The sequence below is a fragment of the Oryctolagus cuniculus genome, chromosome 3 (assembly GCF_051225735.1).
Source record: "Oryctolagus cuniculus isolate XC-2025 breed Fujian yellow rabbit chromosome 3, ASM5122573v1, whole genome shotgun sequence".
NCBI lineage: Eukaryota > Metazoa > Chordata > Mammalia > Lagomorpha > Leporidae > Oryctolagus > Oryctolagus cuniculus.
Window position 1 is genome coordinate 20,254,296 of NC_142869.1, and position 22,880 is coordinate 20,277,175.

At 56.1% G+C, this 22,880-nt stretch overlaps 3 protein-coding genes across 22 annotated transcripts in view; 1 reads left to right on the forward strand and 2 right to left on the reverse strand.

The window, feature by feature from the left end:
• The window catches only part of DNAJB2 (DnaJ heat shock protein family (Hsp40) member B2), a 29,567-nt gene extending 14,447 nt beyond the window's left edge, over positions 1-15,120 (reverse strand). The window contains exon 1 of one of the 2 annotated variants that reach the window (XM_070070165.2): positions 14,886-15,120. The gene's annotated coding sequence lies outside the window, so the exon portion shown is untranslated. The remainder of the gene's footprint in view (positions 1-14,885) is intronic. The other variant, XM_089329808.1, reaches the window with a different exon arrangement.
• Positions 14,467-18,161, forward strand: TUBA4A (tubulin alpha 4a). 2 transcript variants are annotated; one of them, XM_002712488.6, is made up of 4 exons: positions 14,467-14,527; positions 16,205-16,427; positions 16,722-16,870; positions 17,121-18,161. In XM_002712488.6, exons 1-4 carry the CDS (start codon positions 14,525-14,527, stop codon positions 18,090-18,092), a joined length of 1,347 nt encoding a protein of 448 aa, XP_002712534.1. In that variant the 5' UTR covers positions 14,467-14,524; the 3' UTR covers positions 18,093-18,161. The 2 variants fall into 2 exon arrangements, with proteins under 2 accessions (XP_002712534.1, XP_089185933.1); XM_089329807.1 differs by lacking the exon at positions 14,467-14,527 and adding an exon at positions 15,217-15,368.
• Positions 18,162-19,526: 1,365 nt separating this feature from the next.
• STK16 (serine/threonine kinase 16) lies at positions 19,527-22,877 on the reverse strand. Of its 18 annotated transcripts, none has more exons than XM_008259208.5 (8): positions 22,740-22,877; positions 22,192-22,381; positions 21,437-21,656; positions 21,052-21,185; positions 20,783-20,903; positions 20,564-20,659; positions 20,084-20,205; positions 19,527-19,976 (listed from the first exon to the last, which is right to left on the reverse strand). In XM_008259208.5, exons 2-8 carry the CDS (start codon positions 22,275-22,277, stop codon positions 19,838-19,840), a joined length of 918 nt encoding a protein of 305 aa, XP_008257430.3. In that variant the 5' UTR covers positions 22,278-22,381; positions 22,740-22,877; the 3' UTR covers positions 19,527-19,837. The 18 variants fall into 18 exon arrangements, with proteins under 18 accessions (XP_008257430.3, XP_089185941.1, XP_089185940.1 ...); XM_089329815.1 differs by having other exon boundaries at positions 21,437-21,574; positions 22,740-22,803; XM_089329814.1 differs by having other exon boundaries at positions 21,437-21,595; positions 22,740-22,797.
• Between the last annotated feature and the right edge of the window lie 3 nt (positions 22,878-22,880).

Genomic DNA, 22,880 nt, shown 5'->3' on the forward strand with positions numbered 1-22,880 from the left:
CCTTGGGGCGCCTGAGTCACCGTCTAGGCACTGGGGACCTGGCAGGCCGGAAGAGGCAGTGTCTCGAGGGGCGCCCCATCCGGATCTCCCACGTGGGTGGCAGAGGCCCAAGTACTGGGACCCTCTTTTGCGCTTTCCCAGGCTCAACAGCAGGGAGCTGAGGCAGAGGCAGAGCAGCTGGAACTCGAATTGCTGCTCCTCTATGGGATGCCGGCATGGCAGACAGCAGCTTAACCTGCTGTGCCACAACACCGGTACCCAATACTTTGTCTTTAAAAGAAAGCAGCTGAGGGAGATTCCTGGGAGGTGGGAGATGAACCCCTCACCCTAGTCACTCTTTCCTTGTTGCTGCCATTGGCCACTCTCCCACCTCAAAAACCAGCATCTGCGTTCTCCATAGCCCAACCCCCTGCTAGGAGAAGACGAGTTTCCAGACTGTAGGGCGGCCCAGTGAGCATCGGCTCCATCAGGTGGCGCTCTGCATCCCCTGGCTCCTCCTGACCTCTGCAGGCTTTGCTGCAGCCCTGTGTGGGCTCCAACCAACTTCGCACCTGTGCACCTCACAGTGCCTCCTCCAGGGGTTCCTGTAGACCCTATAGCCCCATTCATGCTTGAGAGGGTGAAGCTTTAACCAACAAAACAACAGAGCCATGGGCAGGTGTTTGGCTCAGCAGGGTAGCGGCATCCTGTATCATATGCCTGGGTTCCAGTCCCAGTGCCACTTCTGACTCCAGCTTCCTGCTAATGTGCAGCCTGGGAAGCAGCAAGTGATGACTCAAATAGTTGGATCCCTGCCACCCATGTGGGAGATCTAGATTGAGTTCCTGGCTCCTGGCTTCAGCCTGGCCCAGTCCCGGCCATTGCAGGCATTTAGGAACTGGACTGGCAGATGGAAGATCTCTGTGTGTCTGTCTCTGTCTCTCAAAATAAAATAAAAATGTTAAGAAAGAACTGAGTCAGTGAATAAGCTACCGCCCCCTTGCCTACCCACTCACCCAAGGGTGCTTCTGAGCTGCCACTGATTCAGCTGCATCATCCTGGTTTTATTCCCCTGGGCCCCCACTATGCCTCCTGGAATTGAACTTAATGAAATATGACATTAGACCTGCCGTCTGGGAATCCAGGCTAAGACACCAGCCTTCCTGTCTCCCATGGCAGAGAAGCCCTCCAGTAGGTTGGGCGCTCGATGTCCAGGTTGTGACGGCAGATGTCATAGATGGCCTCGTTGTCCACCATGAAGGCACAGTCTGAGTGTTCCAGGGTGGTGTGCGTGGTCAGAATGGAGTTGTAGGGCTCGACCACGGCTGTGGACACCTGGGGGGCCGGGTAGATGGAGAACTCCAGCTTGGATTTCTTGCCGTAGTCGACAGAGAGCCGCTCCATGAGGAGCGAGGTGAAGCCGGAGCCGGTGCCCCCTCCAAAGCTTGGAGTCCCACACACTAGTCAGGCTAGAAAGTGAGGGAAGCAAAACGCGCGTGTGCAGGGAAAAGCCAGCTTGTGCTGTTCGAATCCCCTGAAAGTTCATGAAATTTTTGGAGGACTTCTCCGAGAGCACAAGAGATCCTTGTAAAAAGGGCCGCCTCCTCCTGGGCACTGTTGGCTCCACAGCTTCCTGTGGTCTTTAACACACAACTCTCTTGCATCTTATTCCACTGTCTTGAACCATTTTGTCACCGTAACTTGCCAGCTCCACCCAGCTTCCTATCCAGGGCCCCCAGATGTTTCTGGAAGGCTTCTCCAGCTGAGATGAACAATCCAGAATGCTGATCCCCATCCTTGGTGGAGGCCGACATCAGCCACAGAGCCTTGGGCCGGTATTACTTGGTTCCCTGATTCTCACAGGGCCTCCTGCCCACACGCCTGCTGTACGAGGTGGTCTTCTGGGGGTGTTTATTCACTTGGCCAGGCAGCTCATCTGCCTGCTGACACTAGGGGTCACTCTGCCTAGCGCCAGGCCAGTTACTACACAAGATCTGGAAGATCCTCAGTTCCTGGCTGGTGCTTACAGGCGGCATCCCCGGATCAGAACGCAGAGTCTTGCCTCACTAGTCCTGAGCCTGCGCGTCCAAGGCTTGTTCAGGAGCCCCTCCCCGGGATGGAGCTGCCCTTCCTCCATCTGGCCTCCTGAGCACTTCACGGCAGGAATCCAGGCCCCCCTGCCCCAGCCCTCAGCCCTTCCCTCTCCAGTTTCTGATCTGGTCCAGCACCCACCGGGTCAGTGAGCTCCTGCCTGCAACTGCAGATGGTGCAGTTGAGGGCAGCATCTTCCCTGCCTGTGACTCAGGCGGCGATGATTGCCCTGCCTGGATGTGTTTCCACGTCAAGGAGGAGGATATGGCGTGGCCTTGGGACTCCGGAACGGAGTGACAGTGACTTTCTACATCGGGAGTTACAGCTGGCTTCAACCACTGAGAGACTGAAACTGCAGACTCCAGTGCTCTCCAGTGGTGGATAGGGACTTGGTGGCAGCACCTGGGGCTGACGCCACTGTAGAGCTGATCACCGCTCACCAATCATGGTGGGCTCCAGATCTACCAACACTTGTCTGGGGCACGTGTGTTTCAGCCCCAGTTTCACTAAAGAAGGTATTGAAGGGGTCGTCTCCTCCCGCAGTGGTCTTGTCGCTGGACATCTGTCCATCCAGTTGGATCCCATGTTCCAAACAGCAGAGCTCCCAGCAGGCATTGCCCATCTGCACGCCAGCTTGCCCCACGTGGACCGAGAGGCACTCGCGCCGAACGGGCAAAGGGCAGTTGAACAGTCTTAACAGAGAGAAGCATATCGTGCCCAGACACACTTCCTGCCTGCCTGCCTGCCTGCCTTCAGCCCTTCTCTGGTAGAGAGCCAAGGTCCCTGGACTCTGCACCCCTTGCCCCACCTCCTGCATCTAAGCCTTGACTGGAGACGCTGAGGACCAGTGGCGCTGGCTGCCGGGGACAGCCCAAAACCCGCGGGGGAAACAGATGTGGGCAGCTGTGTGATTACAGAGTTGCGCTCCGTGACTAAGCACGTCTGTGAGGAACTCTGCAGGCATCAGACAATCCTGGCGGAGCGCGATAGTCCATCCATCCACATTCCCCAAGAAAAGAGGAGCCATTGGCGAGGGAAGCGAGGGAAAGATTACAGGAATAAAGAAAGCATCGCCCCCAAATCTGGAGTCATGCAGAAGAGGCATGGGCTCCCGTTGTGTTCCCTCCATGATCCTTCATCCCTTTGGGTATGCCTGAATTGTTTCATCAGCGTTGGATAAGGATGCTTTCTCCATACACTTAACACTTCGCCAGCTTTTGGGCAAGCTACAAGGGTCCGACTCCTGACTTCCAGATGACAAGGATTAATCCTCAAATAATCCGCAACCCAGCTCGTCACGTCTCTGCTCGTCTTGGGCAAGAGTCTTCACCTCCTTCTTGGCTTCCTCTCCCTGTGAAACGGGAGCAGTAACAAGAACTGAGAACCACTCCAAGGATTTGATGGAAGAAACCATTAGCAGTGCCCAGCCCACTGGCTGACACACACTAGGGTCCGGCGCAGATGTTGGGTCTCCTTACCAATTCCTCACCACCCAGTCCCTGGTATCATAGGAACAGGGAGTAATGAGGTGATCTGGGAGGGAGTTAGGGACCCAAGGACTTGAAAACTCCCCAGTTGGGGGTAGAGCAGGGTAGGGCAGGGCAGATGATTGGTTCACCGATCCCCTGGCCAGGCCATCACTGACTGCGGCACCTCTGAGCTGGCCCAGGTCCTGTCCACGTAACCAGGCACCGTCTTGGTCCCTGGAACTGTTGGCCCTGTACAGGTGTCTCTGATGTCTGACCTTCCAGGGGATGAGCCCCTTTCCTGTGGGGCAGCAGCTTTGGGGCAAAGAACTAAGGCTCTGCAGCCACACAGATCTGGCCTCCAAGCCCCGTCCCTCTCTCACTTGTCTTCAGCTTCTCTAGGAATTTTTTTTCAACAGTAAAAATAATATCAACTCCTAGCCTGCAGGCTATGTTGTTATGTTGTTTAGTTCCCATTTAGTAAGCTCTCATTAGGTGCCAGGCATACGTGATCTCATGGAATCCCCACAACAACCCCCGCAGGGAGGCACTTTTATAACTCCCATTTTACAAATGAGGAAATTACCCTTGGAAAAGTTAAGCAACAGGGGTTGTGGGTAAAGCGCTCTCTCCCTCCCTCCCTCCTTCCCTCCATCCATCCCTTTCTCTCTCTCTCTCTCTGTAACTCTGCCTTTCAAATAAATAAATCTTTTTACAATTTTATTTAAGTTATACAGGTTTCATGTATTTCATATATACTGATTTAGGAACACAGTGACACTTCAAAGTAAATATTTTACAAAAACAAAGGTTAAGCAACTTGCTCCAGGTCAGGAGCACGGCAGGCAAATTCAGTGCGGACAGCGGGGTTGCAACCATGCCCTTAGCTGCCCTCCTCCCCTGCCTGCTGGGGAGACGATTAAAGATATCAAGGGTGCCCCCACGCACAGCTGGCTCTTGAGATGAGTGCACTTCCCCCTCCTTCCCGCCCTCCATCGCTAATGGAAATGAGGGGTCAGACAAAGGTGCACAAGACGGGCAGCTGGGGGGAGAAACCAGAGGGCAGCAGCTCCTGTTCCCACAGTGGGAGGTGGGCCAGGCCCCAGACTTGGAGATTCTGCCTCAGGGAGGAAGGTCCAGGTTACGCGGCAACTCAGAGCCCCTTAGCAGCCGCGCTCCTGAGCCCAGGCTCAGACGCAGCCCTGGCTTCTGTGTCCTTTCCTTCCCCACCCCCCAAAGCAGCACACACCGGGTCAGGGTCACACTCACGTCTGAAAGTCTCTGTCTCCCCACCTCACTTCACACGGGAGCCCCCTGAACATCTAGACCCCTAAGGGTCCCCCACACCAGCCATCTGGGCCCCTCACTTGCAAGCACGCCCCCCACCCCCCGCCCTGCTCACCATGCTGCCTGGCTGGTGCCCTCTGTCTGCAGCTCCACAGGAGGCAGGGGTGGGTCCATGGGAGACCCTTGCTGCTGCCCCCGGGCCCACTGCCCGGGATGGGGGAAGTATTGCTAGCAACAGCCCCAGGAGGACAGGCCTGTTGACTTGGTTACAAAGCAGCAGATAAGCACCACCTGGGCCCCAGCAGAGGAGCCAGGTGGGGTGGGCAGAGGATGGGCCAGCGCTGGTGACCCACACAGGTGTCTAGACCCCTGGGTACATGGCATCTGTTGCTCATAATTTCCCATTTCTTGGTGGCACTGGCTGGCTAGAAATCAAACCCACTGAGCTCCAGCATGGCTCCCATGCCCAGGGCCCGTGAGGGCTACAGTGGAAGGGGTTGGGACCACAATGTCTTCAGTGATCCAGAAATAATGAGGCCCTGGGCAGGCGAGCAAGGAAATTAGAGCCTGGTTTTAACTCCATCTCTAACAGGTACCTACCAGCACTATTGCTTCCGTTTTCTTATCTATAGAATGGGAGAGAGAGTATAGTGAGGACCGAACAAGATAAGCTTTGTCTTTCTTTTTTTTTTTTTTTTTTGTGAAGATTTATTTATTTATTTGAAAGTCAGAATTACACAGAGAAGGAAGGAAAAGCAGAGAGAGAGAGAGAGAGAGAGGCCTTCCGTCCACTGGTTCACTCCCCAGTTTGCCACAACGGCCAGAGCTGCTCCGATCCAAAGCCAGGAGCTTCCTCTGGATCTTTCCACATGGGTGCAGGGACCCAAGGACTTGGACCATCTTCTAATACTTTCCCAGGTCACAGCAGAGAGCTGGATCAGAAGTAGAGCAGCCAGGTCTTGAACCGGCACCCATATGGAATGCTAGCACTGCAGGCGGCAGCTTTACCTGCTATGCCACAGCGCTGGCCCTTGCTTTTTTTTTTTTTTAATTCATTTTTATTTATTTGAAAGAGACACAGAGATACACACACACACACACACACAGTGAGGGAGAGGGGGCGATCTTTACTCCAAATGCCCATAAAACCCAGGGCTGAACCAGGAACTCAGTCTGGGTCTCCCATACGGGTCTCAGGGACAACTGCTTGCCAGGGTGTGCATTAGCAGAAAGCTGGAGTTGGAAGTGGAGCCAGGACCAGAACCCAGGCCCTCCAAGAGGGGAGCAGGTCTAGTTCGTCTTAACCATTGTACCAACCGCCCACCCCCAAGGTGAATTTAAAGTACTTATACAGAATTGCTGTCATTCCCCATGGGCAAGCAAGGTGTTGAGCAGGTCTCAAGGCTATTCTTAGATGTCTCCCCCTAGTCCATTGCAAGTCCTGGCCCCTCCAGCCTGGTCCCTCTATAGCTTTGGCCAAGATTCCAAAATCAAAATGTTCATCTCTAGCACTTGTGTCCTGCTTTGTAGTGTTGTTATTACTATTTACTTTTGCTTTATAGTTCGTTATTTGTATTTTCTTAGCTTTTAATAAACTATTTTTATTTATTTCTGCATTATAGTTCTTAAGGCAGCATTACCTCTTATCTCCTCTGAGTCCCTCGTTGCGAGGTAGACAAGATGATCCTCCCCCTCCCACAATGAAGAAAAGGAAATTGAAGTCTCTTGAGTCCTGCTCAGGGTCGCATGGGGTTCATTAGTGGTGGAATTAAGGCTCCTCTGGGACCCAGGCTCTGACTCCTGTCTTCCCACATGACAGAGTGTTCACTGCCCCATAACCCACTCCCGTGTCCTTACCTCCACCCTCCTGAGCCTTGTTCCATGGCCTGGCAGTGTCACTCCCTTGCATAGCCTTCAACTGGCTTGTCTCCTTCTAGCTTCACCATCTTGACTACACCACAACCCTGGTTAAATCCATCTCCTCGCCAATTCTGTGCCTTCACTCACGCAGTTAAACAGTGGCTGCAGAAACACCTAGAACCATGGTGGTCAATCTGACTTCAGTGCCTATCCACTGACCTCCATCAGGAAAACTGCATTTCTCAGTTACTCCTCTCGACAGCCATCGGGACCGGGAAAGTGTTGCCAGACTTAGAAGAAGACCCTAGAATCTCGAGTTGGCCCACTCTAGTTGGCTACGGACTGACATCTGCAAAGCCAGAACACTGCTCTCTCCCACACGGAACCAGATAGCCCCCGAGGAGACTCAGCCACATCAAAGGAGAGGGAGCCCAGCCTCCCACGGGCTTGGCCCAGGATGGCCCAGAGCTCAGGAATTATCATTCAGATGGAGGGATTTGGGACCCACTGTGCAGACCACTCTCTGGGGGAGCACTTAAATATATCCCAGCTGGCCTTTGGGGTTGGACATCTCAGAGTTGGCCTGGGCATCATCAACTCTGAAAACTCTCCCAATGGCAGACAAGTGTCATGTAAAACAGAGTGAAGAGACCGAGATTTTAAAAGCGTATTAATGAGGTCGGGTGTTTGGTACAGTAGTGAAGATGCTGGCTGTGATGCCCAAATAAATATCCTAACAGAGTGCCTAGGTTGAGTTCTGAGCCCCCTTTCAGTTCTAACTTCCTGCTGGCACACACCTTGGGAGGCAGCAGGGATGGCTCCAGTGGTTGGATCCCTGACACCTATGTGGGAGAGTTCTGGATTGAGTTCCAGCCTCCTGGTCAAGCCCTGGCTATTAGGAACCAGAGTGAGTGAGGGAGAGGAAGGTACAAGGTGAGACCATAGAACGAAATAGTTCTTGGAAGGAGATTGCCTTTATTGTAGACACAGTGGAGGGATTTGAAGCAAGCATTTTTGCTTAGTTTGTGTGTTAGAGCGATTACTGCAGCTCCTGCATGGGGAATGCCTTGTAGGAGTTCAAAGAATCAGGAAGCTGGGAAAGAAGTTGCTCCTGGAGGCTGGCATTGCAGCAGGTTAAGCCACCACCTGGGCCACCAGCATCTCGTTTCTGAGTGCCTGGTTCAAGTCCTAGTTGCTCCACATCTAATCTAGCTTCCTGCTAATGTGCCTAGGAAAACAACAGAGGATGGCCTGGGTACTTGAACCACTGTCACCCACATGGAAGACTGGGATGGAGTTCTGGCTCCTAGCTTTGGCCTGGCCCAGTCCTGGCTGATATGGCCATTTGGGGAATGAACCAGTAGATACAGCTCCCTCTCTGTTAACTCTGCCTTTCAAACAAATAAAATAAATTAAAAATAAATAAATTCATGGGGCCGGCGCTGTGGCGTAGCGGGTATAGCCGTTGTCTGCAGTGCTGGCATCTCATATGGGCGCTGGTTCGAGTCCCGGCTGCTCCACTTCTGATCCAGCTCTCTGCTATGGCCTGGGAAAGCAGTGGAAGATGGCCCAAGTGCTTGGGCCCCTGCACCCGCATGGGAGACCTGAAAGAAGCTCCTGGCTTCTGGCTTTGGATTGGCCCAGCTCTGGCAGTTGCGGCCATCTGGGAGTGAACCAGTGGATAGAAGGCCTCTCTCTGCCTCTGCCTCTCTGTAACTCTACCTTTCAAATAGCCCACTTTGGCTGTGGTTCTTCAGATGTCCAGGGGCTTTCAGGTGGACATGTCCAGAAGGCAAACAGACCCAAGGGCCTGCAGTTCAGAGGAGAGGTCTGTCTGGACTGGAGACAGAAGTTTGCGATATACACCACAGTCAATTATTTTTATTTTTTTTTTCAAGATTGATTGATTGGAAATTCAGTGTTATGGGGTGGGGGTGGGGAGGCAGGACAGAGAGAGAAGAGAAGAGAGAGAGAGAGAGAAGAGAGAGAGAGAGAGAGATCTTCCATCTGCTGGTTCACTCTCCAGATAGCCACAATGGCCAGGGCTGGGCCAGGAGCTTCATCTGGGTCTCCTACATGGGTAGCGGGGACCCAAGCACTTGGGCCATCTTCTGCTGCTTTTCCTAGGCCATTAGCAGGGAGCTGGATCAAAGTGGAGTAGTTGAGACAGGAACTGGAGCCCATATGGAATGCCAGCACTGCAGGCCACATCTTTACCCACCATGCCACAACATTGGCCCCTCTTAACTCTTCCACTATTGTGTGGGAAGGTGTATACTCTAGTTCTACTCCTTTTCTTAATAATACTTGAATACCTACAGGAACTTTTTTTTAAATGAATGCAGCCCCCTTTCTAGGGTATTACGCATCCTCCATGAACGGCTTCTTATCAAACATTTCTCCCATGTCCCGGGGGAAATAAGTCAGTCCTTTTGATGGAGACTTCTTTTCTCCATAGAGGCCAACACCTACCTTGGGAATCACCTGTGAGGCCAGGTGGATGGACAAGCAAGCCAAATGGAATCATCTACTAGGAGAAAGGGTACTGTACCCAGGTAGCTGTAGTTCATTCCACAAAAAGATGCAAACGGAATCACAAAGAAACCCAGGCTATCAGTCCCCAGGTTTAGGCAAGGGGCTTGTGTGCATTATCCCAGGTCAGCAGGCCCCTCTTTCCAGCGTGCTCATGTGGGGACCTAGCTGTATGAGATGCACAGTGTGAACCAGGGGTGTCTGCATCAGTAAAATTGGTCAGAGTTTTCATTATAAAACTGATTTTTAAAAAGATTTATTTATTTGAAAATCAAAGTTATAGAGTGGACAGAGAGAGAGAGAGAGAGAGAGAGAGAGATCCTCCATGCACTGATTCACTTTCCACAATGACCAGAGCTGAGCCAGGCCAAAGCCAGGAGCCAGGAGCCTCATCTGGGTACAATAAATTTTTATTCTGGACATTTAGAAATATGCCCCAAAGTAAAGATGGTATAACAAAAGCCCTGTGTCACAGACCTTCCACGAGTGCTCCTTCAGAGAGAAAAATATATGGGAAACATGAGAGCCCTAGTATTGGGCTGTAGGGAGCAGCATTTAGAGGGGAGCCATTAGACACTAAGGAGAAGTGACCAGGGGCTGGCATTGTGGCATAGCAGGTAAGGCCGCCACCCGGGATGCCGGCATCCCTTATGGGCACCAGTTCACATCCCAGCTGCTCCACTTCCAATCCAGCTCCCTGCTAATGTGGCTGGGGAAGAGATGGTCCAAGTTCTTGGGCCCCTGCACATATGTGGGAGACCCAGAGGAGGCTCCTTGCTCCTGGCTTTGGACTGTTCCAGCTCCAGCCACTGCAGCCATTTGGGAAGTGAAGCAGCAGATGGAAGATCTCTCTCTATCTCTGTCTCTGCCTCTCTTTCTCTAACTCTGCCTTTCAGATAAATAAATCTGTAAAAGAAGGAGGATGAGGGGCCAGAAGTCACCAGAACAAAAGCTAGAAGCAAAAAAGAGAGAATTGTAAGGGAGAACAAGGGACCAACTGTGTCAAATACTGCTGCGAGGGCATGAGAAAGGTGGACATGGAGATGGACGTGGCCTTGGGTTGGCAAGCGGAGGTCACCGTAGCCTTAGCAAGAGCATCCCCATGGGGCCGGCGCTGTGGCACAGCATGTGAAGTCCCACCTGCCACAATGTTAGCATCCCATGTGAGTGCCAGTTTGAGTCTTGGCTGTACCACTTCTGATCCAGCTTCCTGCTAACATACCTAGGAAAGCAGCAGCAGATGGCCCAAGTGCTTGGGCCTCTGCTACCCACATGGGAGACCACATAGAGTTTCTGGCTCTGAGCTTCAGCCTGGCCCAGCCCCAGGCATTGTGGCCATTTGGGGAGTGAACCAGAGGATAGATGGAAGATCGATGGATCTTTCTCTATAACTTTGCCTTTCACATAAATAAATTTTAAGAGAGAGAGAGAGAGATTGAGAGAGAGAGAGAGAGAGAATCTCAATGGCATACATGAACCAAGCCCACTGGACAGTATCAAGGAGTGGAGACCCAGAGATGGTGAAAACAGGGCCAGCCCCATGTAAGGGCCGTGCTGCGAGAAGGGGGATGGCTGACCCACGCTGCCATCTGGGGAAACTCCAGGGGTGCCACCAAGGCCACGCAGATGGAGTCAGTGGAGACTTTAAACCTGAGGACCTTGCTGTCCTTTTCCAAGTTCTGGGAAGAGGTTGGAAAAAATGGGATAACAATGGGGCAGGAGGAAGGGAGAGAGGTCTAAAGAGCAGCCAATGGATGGCCTGATCAGGATAGGGTAGCCGGACGGAGTGGTGAGTGGGGCAGAGTGAGGAAGGGCTGGAATCTGGTCTGTATAGATAGGTGAATGTCTACAAGCTTTTGATCTGATAATGTAGATCATTATCTATGCACCCACCCGAAGCTGATGGCCCTAATCCATCAGAACTGTATTCCTATGAATGCCGGTGTTGTGGCGTGGTGGGTAAAGATGAGGCCAGCAATGCTGGCATCCCAGCTGGACTCCAGTTCGTGTCCCAGCCGCTCCACTTCTGATCCATAGGAACACACACACAAGCAGACTCTATTCCACTAACATGCCTTGAGCATTTTTTCTGGAACCCTTGTCTTCTCCATTTTCCCAGTTGGAGAGCCTGCTCAGGAATTATAAACTCCTGACCGCACAGGCCAGGCTGACACGAATGTGTAATGTGGGCTGAGTCTGTAAGGTTAAGGGCAACAGTCGTGATCAGGACCATGGTGAACTGGAGGAAGCTCGTTGCCCATCTTAAGAAGGGAGCTGCTCCCCAGCTCCGTTTGCTGCTGCGTGCGTTGTTCCCATTGCTGCTATAACCCGCTGCAAACCTAAAACAACAGGGAGGCATCACCATGCTGTGTTAGGGAGCTGACATGCTGTGGGCAGGCTGACCTCTTCCTGCAGACCCTAGGGAAGAACGTGTTCCCTGCCTTCTCCACCTTCCGCATGCTGCCTGCGCTCCCTAATTCCTGGCCCCCACCCATCTTCAACGCCGACACATACTCGACTCCAGCCTCCCTCCTCTTCTGTTCTGATCTGACCCTCCTGCCCCCACCCCCATCCCCTTATCAGGATCCTTGTGAGTGCATTGGGCCCACCTGGATAATTCAGGCTCCTCCCCTCTTCTCCTAGATCCTCACCTTAGTCACCCCTACTGAGGCTCCTGTCGTGGAAGGGGATGTAATTACAGGTTCTGAGGGTTTGGTGGGGGTATCTTTGAAGGAAGCCACGTTTCTGCCTGCCACACATGTTACGTGGGAATGCAGATCTGATATGGCCAGATCTGTCGGTTCTTTTCAGGGTAGGTTAGAAAGCTGGAACGGTATATGACTGTGCAAAAAAAGAGTTAACACAGCAGGCCTGAGACTGCTGACCACAGGAAGGCCTGCTGGCAAGGTTGGCTCTTGGCCGGAGTCTGAGGATTTGGTTCTCGGTTAACAGCTGATAAGAATGGTTTATTTTGCCTAGACTGTGTAAACAAGATGGTTTATGTCCAACACCTGCTTTTCTTCTAGGAGGCTAAGCCTTGGCTATGCGCTAGGCAGGGGTGCCTATGTGATAATCCCCTGCAGAAACCCTACTGAGTCTCAGATGGGCTTCCTAGTGCAGACATGTCCTTGAAGGATGTGTTGCTGCGAATTGATTCTGAAGGAACCGTGCCGAGCCCTCGTGGGAGGCAGAGGGCACGGGCTCCTTCAGATGTTACGTGGGGCGACCCAGCTGTGTGTCCCTACTGCACCGCCGTGACAAGCCTTAGCTCTGAGCGCAACTATGTGCTGGGCCCTGGGAGTCCTTCTAGCCAGTGTCCTAACGTGGCGGGGGTGGTCTGAGGGGTGCTCTTATACAGGGACATCCCCAACTTTTTCATGTCCTACATGCTATGAAGGTTAACACCACCAAGGCCAAACATGGCACATCTAAGAGTGAGTTTGACCTCTAGGCTGCCAATCAGCAACTTCACTAGAACTACAGGAAGTGGAACAATTCCTGACACACACCTAGCAGCTGTGTACCCTGTGTGCCCAGCACCATGCCACGAACTAGAGACACAAAGATGAAAAGGCTCAGGCCTTTAACAGCCTGCCCTCTAGCAACACAGCCATGTACCCAGCACGATGTGAAGAAGTGCTCCAAGAACCCAGCCAGCTACTTACACGGTGCACCACATCACAGAATCCCCAGGGCCCCACACCCAAAGTTGTTGGGCCAGTTCTACAGTGAAGGTCGAAGAAGAGGTAAGGGTTTTGCCCAAGATAGCTCAGGTCTCTGGCTGTATTCATTCTGCTGCGGTGAGGGGTGGGGTGCAAGGACAAGAGGGCAAGGGAAGATCTGCTAGCGGCCACGTGTCCTGTAATCACCAAGGCTTCCTCCTCCATGAAGGCCGCCATGGTCTCCCCAAACAGCCTCACTGGAGGCCCTTGTCAGTGCTGTTTTTATGAATGAATCATGTTCTCCCAACCAGATGGCAAGTCTGCTGGGAAGAGAGCCCTTATCATATTTCAGTATATTTCTTTCTATGCCTTTCCCCAGTCAAATGCCAATTAGCTACTTTGTTGGTAGAAAGTTGCCATGGCTGGTGGCTGTATGGAATGGTGCTGTGCTGTCAGCCCACCCTGCTGGCCACAGGGAAACCAGAGGGGCCGAGAGGCAGGTGAGACTTTTCCAGGTGATGGCTAGCCTGGGAGACAGGTTTCTTAAAAGGCTTGCCAGCCAGCCTGCTGGGTGTCCCCAGTGGAAGCAGACGGCTGGAAAGTGCTGGGCAACTTGGGGAAGACAAAAGTAGCCCGACTTGCAAGAAATGGAAATGAAATGTAGGAAGCAGCTGAGGGCGGCTCGCAGGAGAGAAGGGGAAAGGTCCCATCAGCCATGATACCCGAATCTCCACTTTCTTTCTCAACACTTTGTTAACTCACAACACTGCTTCTAGGCTTGGAGCCTCCTCCTTTTTTGTTGGTGAAAATGCCAAGAACCCAGCCTCAGCGAGAAGGAAGTCACTTGACCAAGGTCACACGGGGCAGTCCGGATGCGAATCCAGGTCCTGAGGGTCCCAGGGGCAGCGCGCAGGTGGCGGGGCGAGGGCTCACTAATAGTGACGCCGCCGATGACGGCCCCCTGCCCGCCGGGTTGGCGAGCCACGGCAGATTCCCAGCGTCGGACCTCGCAGGCAGACTGCGGGGCTCGACTCTGCGGGAGAGTCCACAGGATCGACACCCTGGGGCTCAGGCTGTGCAGCTCCCGGCCCCCGGCCGCCCACAGGTGGGGGCGGAGGCCTGCCGTCCCGGCCGGGGACCGGCAGGCGGCGTGTAGCTGGCAGGGGCTCCCCAGCGGCGGCCGGCCAGAGCCTCCAGGGAGGGAGAGCGGGGAGAGCCCCGGCGAAGGCCAGCTGCAGCCACCTCGGAAGATCGCTCTCAACCGCAGTCGGCCTAAATCAGAACACCTGGACGTCCGGCGCCCCCATGACGCAGGTGCAGGCGAGGCGCGCCCGGCCACCGCACCCTGTGCGCCAGCCGCGGATCTGTGGAGCCCGGAGTGCCGGCCCAAAGCGGGGAACGAAGGGTTAAAGCCCGAGTCGCTGCTGGTCGCCGGGGCCCGACAGGTGAGGGACCCCGGAGCGGCAGGGGGAGGGGCCCCGGCCTGGATCTTGGGGGCGTGGCTACAGGGCCGCCCCGCCCCTGGCGGGGAGCGGCGCGCGCAGCCCCGCCCCCGGAGTATAAGAGCGGTGCGGCACTGCAGCTAGCGCAGTTCTCACCGAGACCCGTCACCCCGACTCTACGTGAGACGCACCGCCCGGACTCACCATGGTGAGTGCGGCCCCGCCGGCCTCGTGCCCTGTCCCCGAATTGCCCCTGTCCTTTGGGGGACCCTCCCTCCAGGGATGCTCCGGGCCCTCCACCTGACCCTGCGGGTCTGCAGGGGGTGCGAGGGTTCCGCACCCTGCCCCAACCCCCCTCCCGGTGACTTTGGCGGAACTATGGTGGCCACCTTCGCGGGGTGGGGGCTGGAATCTTCGCTAGCAAAGAGAAGCCCTCCGGACCACCCCCTCCTGCCTCACCAAGCGTTTGTGCCCCAACCCTCCCAGCGGAGTCACGCGGTCCCGCGCCCAGTCCTCTCCGTGGGCGACGACCCGCTTGGCTGCCCGCCCCCGGCCCTGGGACTGACCGGACATGTGCTTGGCGCCAGATGGTGGAGAGGGGCCAGGGTCCTTGGTGCCGCATCCCCGTTTCCTCAGGCTGTTTGAGCATCCCTCCTGCCCACAGCCGCTCCCCCCACCCCGGCCCGTGACTCAGCACCCCACTTCTGGCCGGGAGGGATGGCGGGAATGGGGTTCGGCCTCGTGAGGTGAGCCGGCCCCTCTGCAGCCTGAGCGCGGGTGCGCGGACGGACGGGCAGAGACAGCTGGCGCCGAGCGACGGCGCGGGCCCGGGCCAGGTTGGGGGGATGGGAAAGAGGTGTGTGTAGGGGGAGGTATTTATAGCCCAGGAGCGGGGGCAGAAACCTTATCCCTACTTTCGGCTGGGATTTAACTGGAAAGACTCCGGCGGGAGAGCGGATGTAGGGCCGGGTGCAGCGTGGCGCTCACCCTGCCCGGGGCAAGGCGGGTTACCTCTGGGGGCCCCCGGAAGGTTCCGCTTCCTTTTCTGGGTATTTGGAAACCGTCACCCTGGCATTTCGTTGGGGGAAGGGAGGCGCGCGGGTCCTGCGGACTTTGGTGCCCCGGGGGTTAATCTGCCACTGGCAGGGACGGAGCCTAAGGCTGCAGCAGCTCCCCCGTGCCCCTACCCTTTAGCCCGCTCCTGCGGAGGGCTGGCGCTTACCAGCGTTATGGCTGCTATTTCCGTGGGGGCTGAAGGTGGTGAAGCCAGCCAGAGGGCGGGGGTGGAGGTGGGGAGAGCAGCCAGATGCGACGGATCCCCAGAGCCGGATGGGCTTTAAAGGTAGGGGGAGCAGGCCACCTGGTGACCAGTGTGGTTGGTTTGATGCCAGCCGGGAAGCCTGCGGGGAGAAAGGGCTACGTGGATTTCTCTGTGTTCACCCTCAAGAGAATTGCGGTGGGGGAGGGGGTGCTCTAGTTATGAACAAGAGGCTGTACCCCTCCCCAGGCTCTGGGGGAGCTGTTTGTGGGCAGCAGGGAATGAGGGCAGCTGAAGAGCCTTGCCCGTGGTCATTACTGCAGCGTCTGCCAGTGTCGTGCACGTGCCCTCTCTGTCCTCCCCGAGTGTCCTGTGCGTGCAGCAGGATCACGAGGAACCATAGCTCTCACTTGACAAACTCCCCACCGAGAGGCAGACGAAGGGATTTGCCTGCCCTCCTGGTGCCTGCAGCTGGGGAGTCCTGTGCAGAGGAGCCTGCCCCAGCCAGCCCCAAGCCTCCACTGCGAGACTCATCCGAGCTGAAGGCGATAGCGTGGTGGGGGGAAGCCCATGAGGTGAGAGGTTGTGGCTGCCGGGCTCATGCTGTCCCCTCTCTTTATCCTTCAGCGTGAATGCATCTCCGTCCATGTAGGGCAGGCAGGTGTCCAGATGGGCAATGCCTGCTGGGAGCTCTACTGTCTGGAACATGGGATTCAGCCCGATGGGCAGATGCCCAGCGACAAGACCATTGGTGGAGGGGACGACTCCTTTACCACTTTCTTCTGTGAAACTGGTGCTGGAAAACACGTGCCCCGGGCAGTGTTTGTGGACCTGGAGCCCACCGTCATTGGTGAGAGGAAGAGGGGGCAGCGTGGGGCCAGGTGGGCAGGGACTCAAAGCTGGTCTGGAGAGTGTGTCTAGACCTGGCTCTCCCGGCTCTGTAAATTCCTCTCCCTGTTTGAAGCTGAGAAAGACAAGCTGATCTTGGGCTGGCCAGGGCAGCAGGTCTGGGCTTCTCGCACACTCTGGTATCTCAGGCTGGCAGAAGAATGAGCACTTCCTGTGCATCTGGCCACAGCTACCACCCAGGGGAAGGAAGGTCCTTGTGGTTTGTGCCCTAACAATGTGGCTCATGCCCTTCCAGATGAGATCCGCAATGGCCCGTACCGCCAGCTTTTCCACCCAGAGCAGCTCATCACCGGGAAAGAGGATGCTGCCAACAACTATGCCCGCGGTCACTACACCATTGGCAAGGAGATCATCGACCCGGTGCTGGACCGGATCCGCAAGCTGGTAAGAATTTGCCGTGGAAGGGAGAAAGCCGTGGAAGGGAGAGAGCCCTGGGCTATGCTAAGGGGTCAGGAACATTGTTTTCAGATCTAATTCAGGGGCTCATCTCCGACTGTGTGCTTAGGTTTGATGTGGCTGAGAGATACTCATTAGTCTTTGCCTTGACTTCTGAGCTATTGTAGGCTTTATGGAGCCGGAAGAAAGAGCTCCCTGGCTTCCCCTGACCACACCACATTGCTCTTTCTCTTTCCAGTCTGACCAGTGCACAGGACTTCAGGGCTTCCTGGTGTTCCACAGCTTTGGAGGGGGCACCGGCTCCGGCTTCACCTCGCTCCTCATGGAGCGGCTCTCTGTCGACTACGGCAAGAAATCCAAGCTGGAGTTCTCCATCTACCCGGCCCCCCAGGTGTCCACAGCCGTGGTCGAGCCCTACAACTCCATTCTGACCACGCACACCACCCTGGAACACTCAGACTGTGCCTTCATGGTGGACAACGAGGCCATCTACGACATCTGCCGTCGCAACCTGGACATCGAGCGCCCAACCTACACCAACCTGAACCGTCTCATCAGCCAAATCGTCTCCTCCATCACAGCGTCCCTGCGCTTCGACGGGGCCCTCAACGTGGACCTGACGGAGTTCCAGACCAACCTGGTGCCCTACCCCCGCATCCACTTCCCCTTGGCCACCTACGCGCCGGTCATCTCCGCAGAGAAGGCCTACCACGAGCAGCTGTCGGTGGCGGAGATCACCAACGCCTGCTTCGAGCCCGCCAACCAGATGGTGAAGTGTGACCCCCGGCACGGCAAGTACATGGCCTGCTGCCTGCTGTACCGGGGGGACGTGGTGCCCAAGGACGTGAACGCCGCCATCGCCGCCATCAAGACCAAGCGCAGCATTCAGTTTGTAGACTGGTGCCCCACGGGCTTCAAGGTTGGCATCAATTACCAGCCGCCCACCGTGGTGCCTGGGGGCGACCTGGCCAAGGTGCAGCGTGCCGTGTGCATGCTGAGCAACACGACCGCCATTGCGGAGGCCTGGGCGCGCCTGGACCACAAGTTTGACCTGATGTATGCCAAGAGGGCATTTGTGCACTGGTATGTGGGGGAGGGCATGGAGGAGGGGGAGTTCTCTGAGGCCCGGGAGGATATGGCTGCCCTGGAGAAGGATTATGAGGAGGTGGGCATCGACTCCTATGAGGATGAGGATGAGGGAGAAGAATAGAACAGCTGCCCGAGGCCTGTTCACTATGTCTATTGCAAAATCTTTTCAAAATAAAGTCTCCTTGCACGGTTTGGCGTCCTGTTGTGAATGCCTAGGCTTCTGCTGCTGCCGCTGCCCTTACCCTTTGCTGCTCACGATCCTTTTCTGTCCCACAGCTGAAGGTGAGAGCTGCCAACGGGCCCTCACTGGGTCCAGGAAGCATGACCCCAGGGACCTTGCTGTAAGGTCATAGGGGCACCCTGGACAGGGGAGAAATGAGGACCAAATCCTGGACCTGTCAGTCTAGCCACAGGCTACTCAAGGACACACGTCTTTACTTCCTTTCCAAGCAAGAGTTTAAGCCCAGTGTGGCTGTGTCTCAGTCCTATTGCTATTCTTCTTGCTGCTTCTGCATTCCCCAACTCTGGAAGCAAAGCTTGGCCCCGGTTCCTCTGTGCATGAGGGTTTGGGAATGGGGCTGGGCTGGCCCAGAGTTCCTGGGCAAACAGCCACATCCTAAGCTTGGGGGATGGGAGGGAACAAGGGCCACCTCTTGGAGTTGTTTGTGCCACTGCACCTCCCAGCAGCTTTGCACAGCCTGATGTCTCGCTGCTTCGCTGGGACTGGGGCTGTGCCATTGAAAGTCAGATCATCTCCCTCTGTTTGTGCCTTCTTTCTCGGCCTCCATGCTGGCTGGTGGGAGCCTCCCGCCAGGGCCCTAGGGAAAATTTCAACCTAGCTAATAGGCACCCCAGGACCCATGCTGACGTCAGCAGCTGGGGGTGGGGGGTTGGCACGGCTTGGGGGAGGAAACTTCTGTCTCACGAGCAAGAAGTGTGAACTCTGCCACTGCCTCCCCTCCCTGGTGACTCAGGGCCTGGGTGCCCTTCCCTGAGAACAAGCCCCAGGCCCCGCTCAGGCAGGGCCCCTGTTTACTCAGCAGCGCGGGCAGGAAGTGGCAGCTGATTCCACCATGCCACACTGGCCTCATTAATCATTAACCATGTGTGAGCTGGAACCTGCAGGGAGCAGGGAGCCGTGAGGAAAGTGACTGGCGGCTCACCCCCCTGCCCCCGGGCTGAGGATGGGAGCCCTGTTGTGTAGCTGTTCCAGACCTTCCTCGGGTGTCTCCACCCAAACGCCCTTGCCTGGCAAACCGGCTGGGCTGGGCTGCTTCGACCAAGCTACACTCCCCCACCCCGGGAGTGAAGGAAGGGAAGGACTAGTCGAGCGAGCTTTCACGGCGCTCTGCTCCCAGTTCCTGCTACAGCAGCGTTGCGTTAAGGCTCTGACTAAGGAGACCTGAGGTAAGAACAGCTGCCTCCTTACACGGAATGGTAAAGTCACACCATGGCTACCCGCAACAGTCTCCCCTCCTCCCACGCTGTTCCCTTGGAAATGGCAGCCAGACTGTAGGCCCCTTGCAGCTCTTCTCTCCAGGAACACTGAGACTAATACGCCAACCTCTTTTCACTTTATTCTTTTGTTTATACGTTCTCCTGCTCCCAGATCTGGAGGCAGAACATGATGTGGACTCGGCAGTCACACTCAGACCCACGTAGCGCATTCTCTGTTTCCCTCTCCAACCTCCGCCCCCACCCGCACAGTCAGGCCCCTTGGTGGCATTCAGACAGCAGAAGAGAAGAGGTGAGGTCGAGATCACTGTACAAGAGCAGTCTGGATCGAATGGATGGAGAGTCCAGCGAGGGCTGGGAGCCTCCTCCCAAGGTACAAGGACCACCTTCTCAGTGCGGCCACTGCTTTGTTCAGATCTGGGTCGTGTGCTGGCCAGGAGCTGAGGGCTGCAATGCCTCCAGCTGACTGAGCAGGAGCGGAATGTGAGGGCGCTGCTGGGGGTCCACAGTCATCATGGAGGCCAGCAGCTGCCGCAGTGCCGGAGAATGCCTGTGGAGGGAGACGGGCAGGTGACTGGAAGCCCCAGTCCCTTGCTAAGGGTCCAACTCAGATAATAGCAGGGAGACATCCAAAGCGCCTGGTCCCCTCTTGTTCACCTGGGGCTCTGCGGGATGCTGAGTTGGTTCTGCACAGCCAGGGCCACGCTGTCACCCTTCTGGAACACCATGTCATAAGGGCCTTCCCCAAACATCATGGCATAGAGCACACAGCCTAGGGACTGAACGTAACGTGGTTAGTCCCTGAAAGATCAAAGGGGATGGCATCTTTTCCCTTTCTTTTGAGGGGAAAGGAGACCACACAAGCCAAACAGAATAGGCCGACCTGAGCCACACAGAGCTCCCAGGGCCCAGAGAAACCCCCAGAGAGCTGGGCACCTCTGCAGCCCTCACTTCGTGGGAGGGAGACCACTTCCTTCAGTATCAGTGACAGTTTGCAGGAAGGAAGTTGAGAGAGATGGCAACAAGCTGCGGTTCCCGGGGCCCCTTGCAACAGAAACCAAAGACCTACTTCTCTGCCTGACAGCACCTCCGAGCCACGCCCCTCCCCACACAGATTCCCGCCCACATGTTCCTCACCCAGACATCAGTCCGCTCGTCGATAACACAGTGACTCTGCACGGAGAAGAGCTCCGGGGCCCGGTAGGAGATGGTGCACCGCTGGGCTGCCCAGTCCTAGAACGGTGGCCTCAGAGCTCAAAAGCAGGGCACAGGCCAGGGTCAAGTGACTGAACTGGGGCACGTAACAGAAGGGGTCAGGATGCGGAACAGGTGGGCAAAGGAACCCGAGGCTCTTACTTGCAGGGTCAGGGCCTGGCGGGAGCCCTCCACATGGATGCATGCTTGATTCATGGAACCCAAATCCATTAACACTGGCTGTCCCTCGTCGCCAAGCAAGATGTTGGTGGGTTTCAGGTCCCTGCAGAGAAGTAGAAAGGACACGTAAGCTGGAATCCGGGGGGGGGGGGGGGGGGGCTGATCACAGGGAGAAGAGCAGAGCCCTCCCCTTTCGCTTGGTGAGGTTCTTGCTCCTGGGCCCCCTGAGCACACAGGGCCCTCCCACTGACCTGTGGGCATAGCCCTTGGCATGAATGGCCTCCAGGCCTCTGCAGATGCCCAGCAGCAGCCGCAGGATTTCATCCTCAGTCAGGAAGCTGCCCTTGTCCTTGAGCCTTTCTATCTCAGCCCACAGCGTCCCTCTCTGCAACAAGAGTTTCCCCACAGCTGGAGACGGTGCCGGAGCCTCTGGTCTCTGGGCCTGATCCTGTGCCTACGTCAACGCCCATCAGCCCTCCGATCACCTAGACCTCAAACCCCCCACTCCCACATGGGCTCCTCTAAAGCTCAAGTCTGAAGCGGCCAGGACCCCTGCTGGCCGGCTCGTTTGACTGCTCACACAGTCCCTGGCGGTGGCTCTGTGGCAACCCTCTCCACACCAGGAGCATTTCTGACCTTAAAGAAGGGCAGCAGCAGCCAGGCCTCGTGCTTAGCATCTCGCTCCCTCAGGCAGTAAGCGACGAGGCGCAGGATGTTGGGGTGATGGAAGAGGCGATGCATGTCTGCTTCCCGCTGCGCGTCCTCTCGGTCCTGCTGCTCATGACACAGGATTCGCTTCAGGGCGTAGAAGTGTCCATCATGTAACCCCTCCACTAGGTCCACATAGCTGAACCCACTGTGGGCCAAAGGGGTCAGTGAAGGGCCACGGTCATCTCCCACAGGGCTTGGATTCAGAGGACTTTTCTGGGAGACGGCAGTGTCTCTCCCATTCAGTAAAAACCCTCCCAAGATGCGGCTCTAAGAGAAGGCTGAAGGTTGTTACACCTTGAGCTCCCCCAAAGCAGGCACAGGGAGACCGGGGAGGTGGACGTGGGCATAACACAGCGCTGTGCACCTGTATCAGGTGCTTATGAACCATGCACTGCGTGGGGCGGTCTAAACCCATGACCTCATTTACTCCTCACAACGCCATCAGTGAGGCGGGATAAGCATCTCCATTTAGTGGAGGAAGAAATCAATGGCTTATCAAGGACAAGCGGATGTGGCTCTAGGAGGCGGGGCTCCAGAACCCACTCTCTGGACTACCAGGCACCTAGGTGCCGTCAGGTGACCCAGAGGTTAGGGATAAAACCCTTCTGCCCCTGTCCCGTGCAGAACGCCGGTCCTCCACGACCATAACCCTGGAGATTAGGTGATTTCCAAACACTCACCCCTCCCCCAGTTTCTGGATGAAGAGGTAACGCTTATTGTCAATGATGACCGTTCCCCGAGAGCAGACACAAAGCGCGTGGCCCATAATGTCTCAAACATCCTCCTCAAGGACGGGCTGCAGCTGCCGGGGGACTGGTCCAGGGTGAGTGGGCTCTTCCGGGCGAGGCGCCGCGGGCCCAGTGGCTCATGCTGGAAGGAAAACAAACGGCAGAGTCGCGGGTCCGGCACAATCCTCACGACCCCTGAAGGACCAGCGCGGAGAGCTTAGGCTCAGGTCTCGGAACCTGGATCTCCGTGTAGGGAAAAAGGGTCCTGACAACGCCAGCTCCAAAAAGGCCGCAGTCAGGTGCCTTAAAGCCCCAGGCCACTTCCTCCAACCCCAGTCCACCTTTGGGCGGGCCCTTTCCCACGCCCGTCGGGCCCCAATGGAGGGCGGGCATAGAGTAGTTCCCGAGGAGGTGCGAGCCTCCGGCCCACCTCTTGCAGAACCCACCCCCAACCTCAGAGCGCGGAGCCCGGGATCGATCAGCTCGGACGTCCCACTGACCTGGCCCGGGAGGGAACTCAGCCAGAAGCCGGAAGCGGCGTCTACGTCATCAGCCCGCGCCAGCGTAACGGCCCGCGGTATCCTAGCAACCGCTGGGCATCCCGACGATGTGGGGGCGCGGAACCGAGAGGCCGGGGGCGG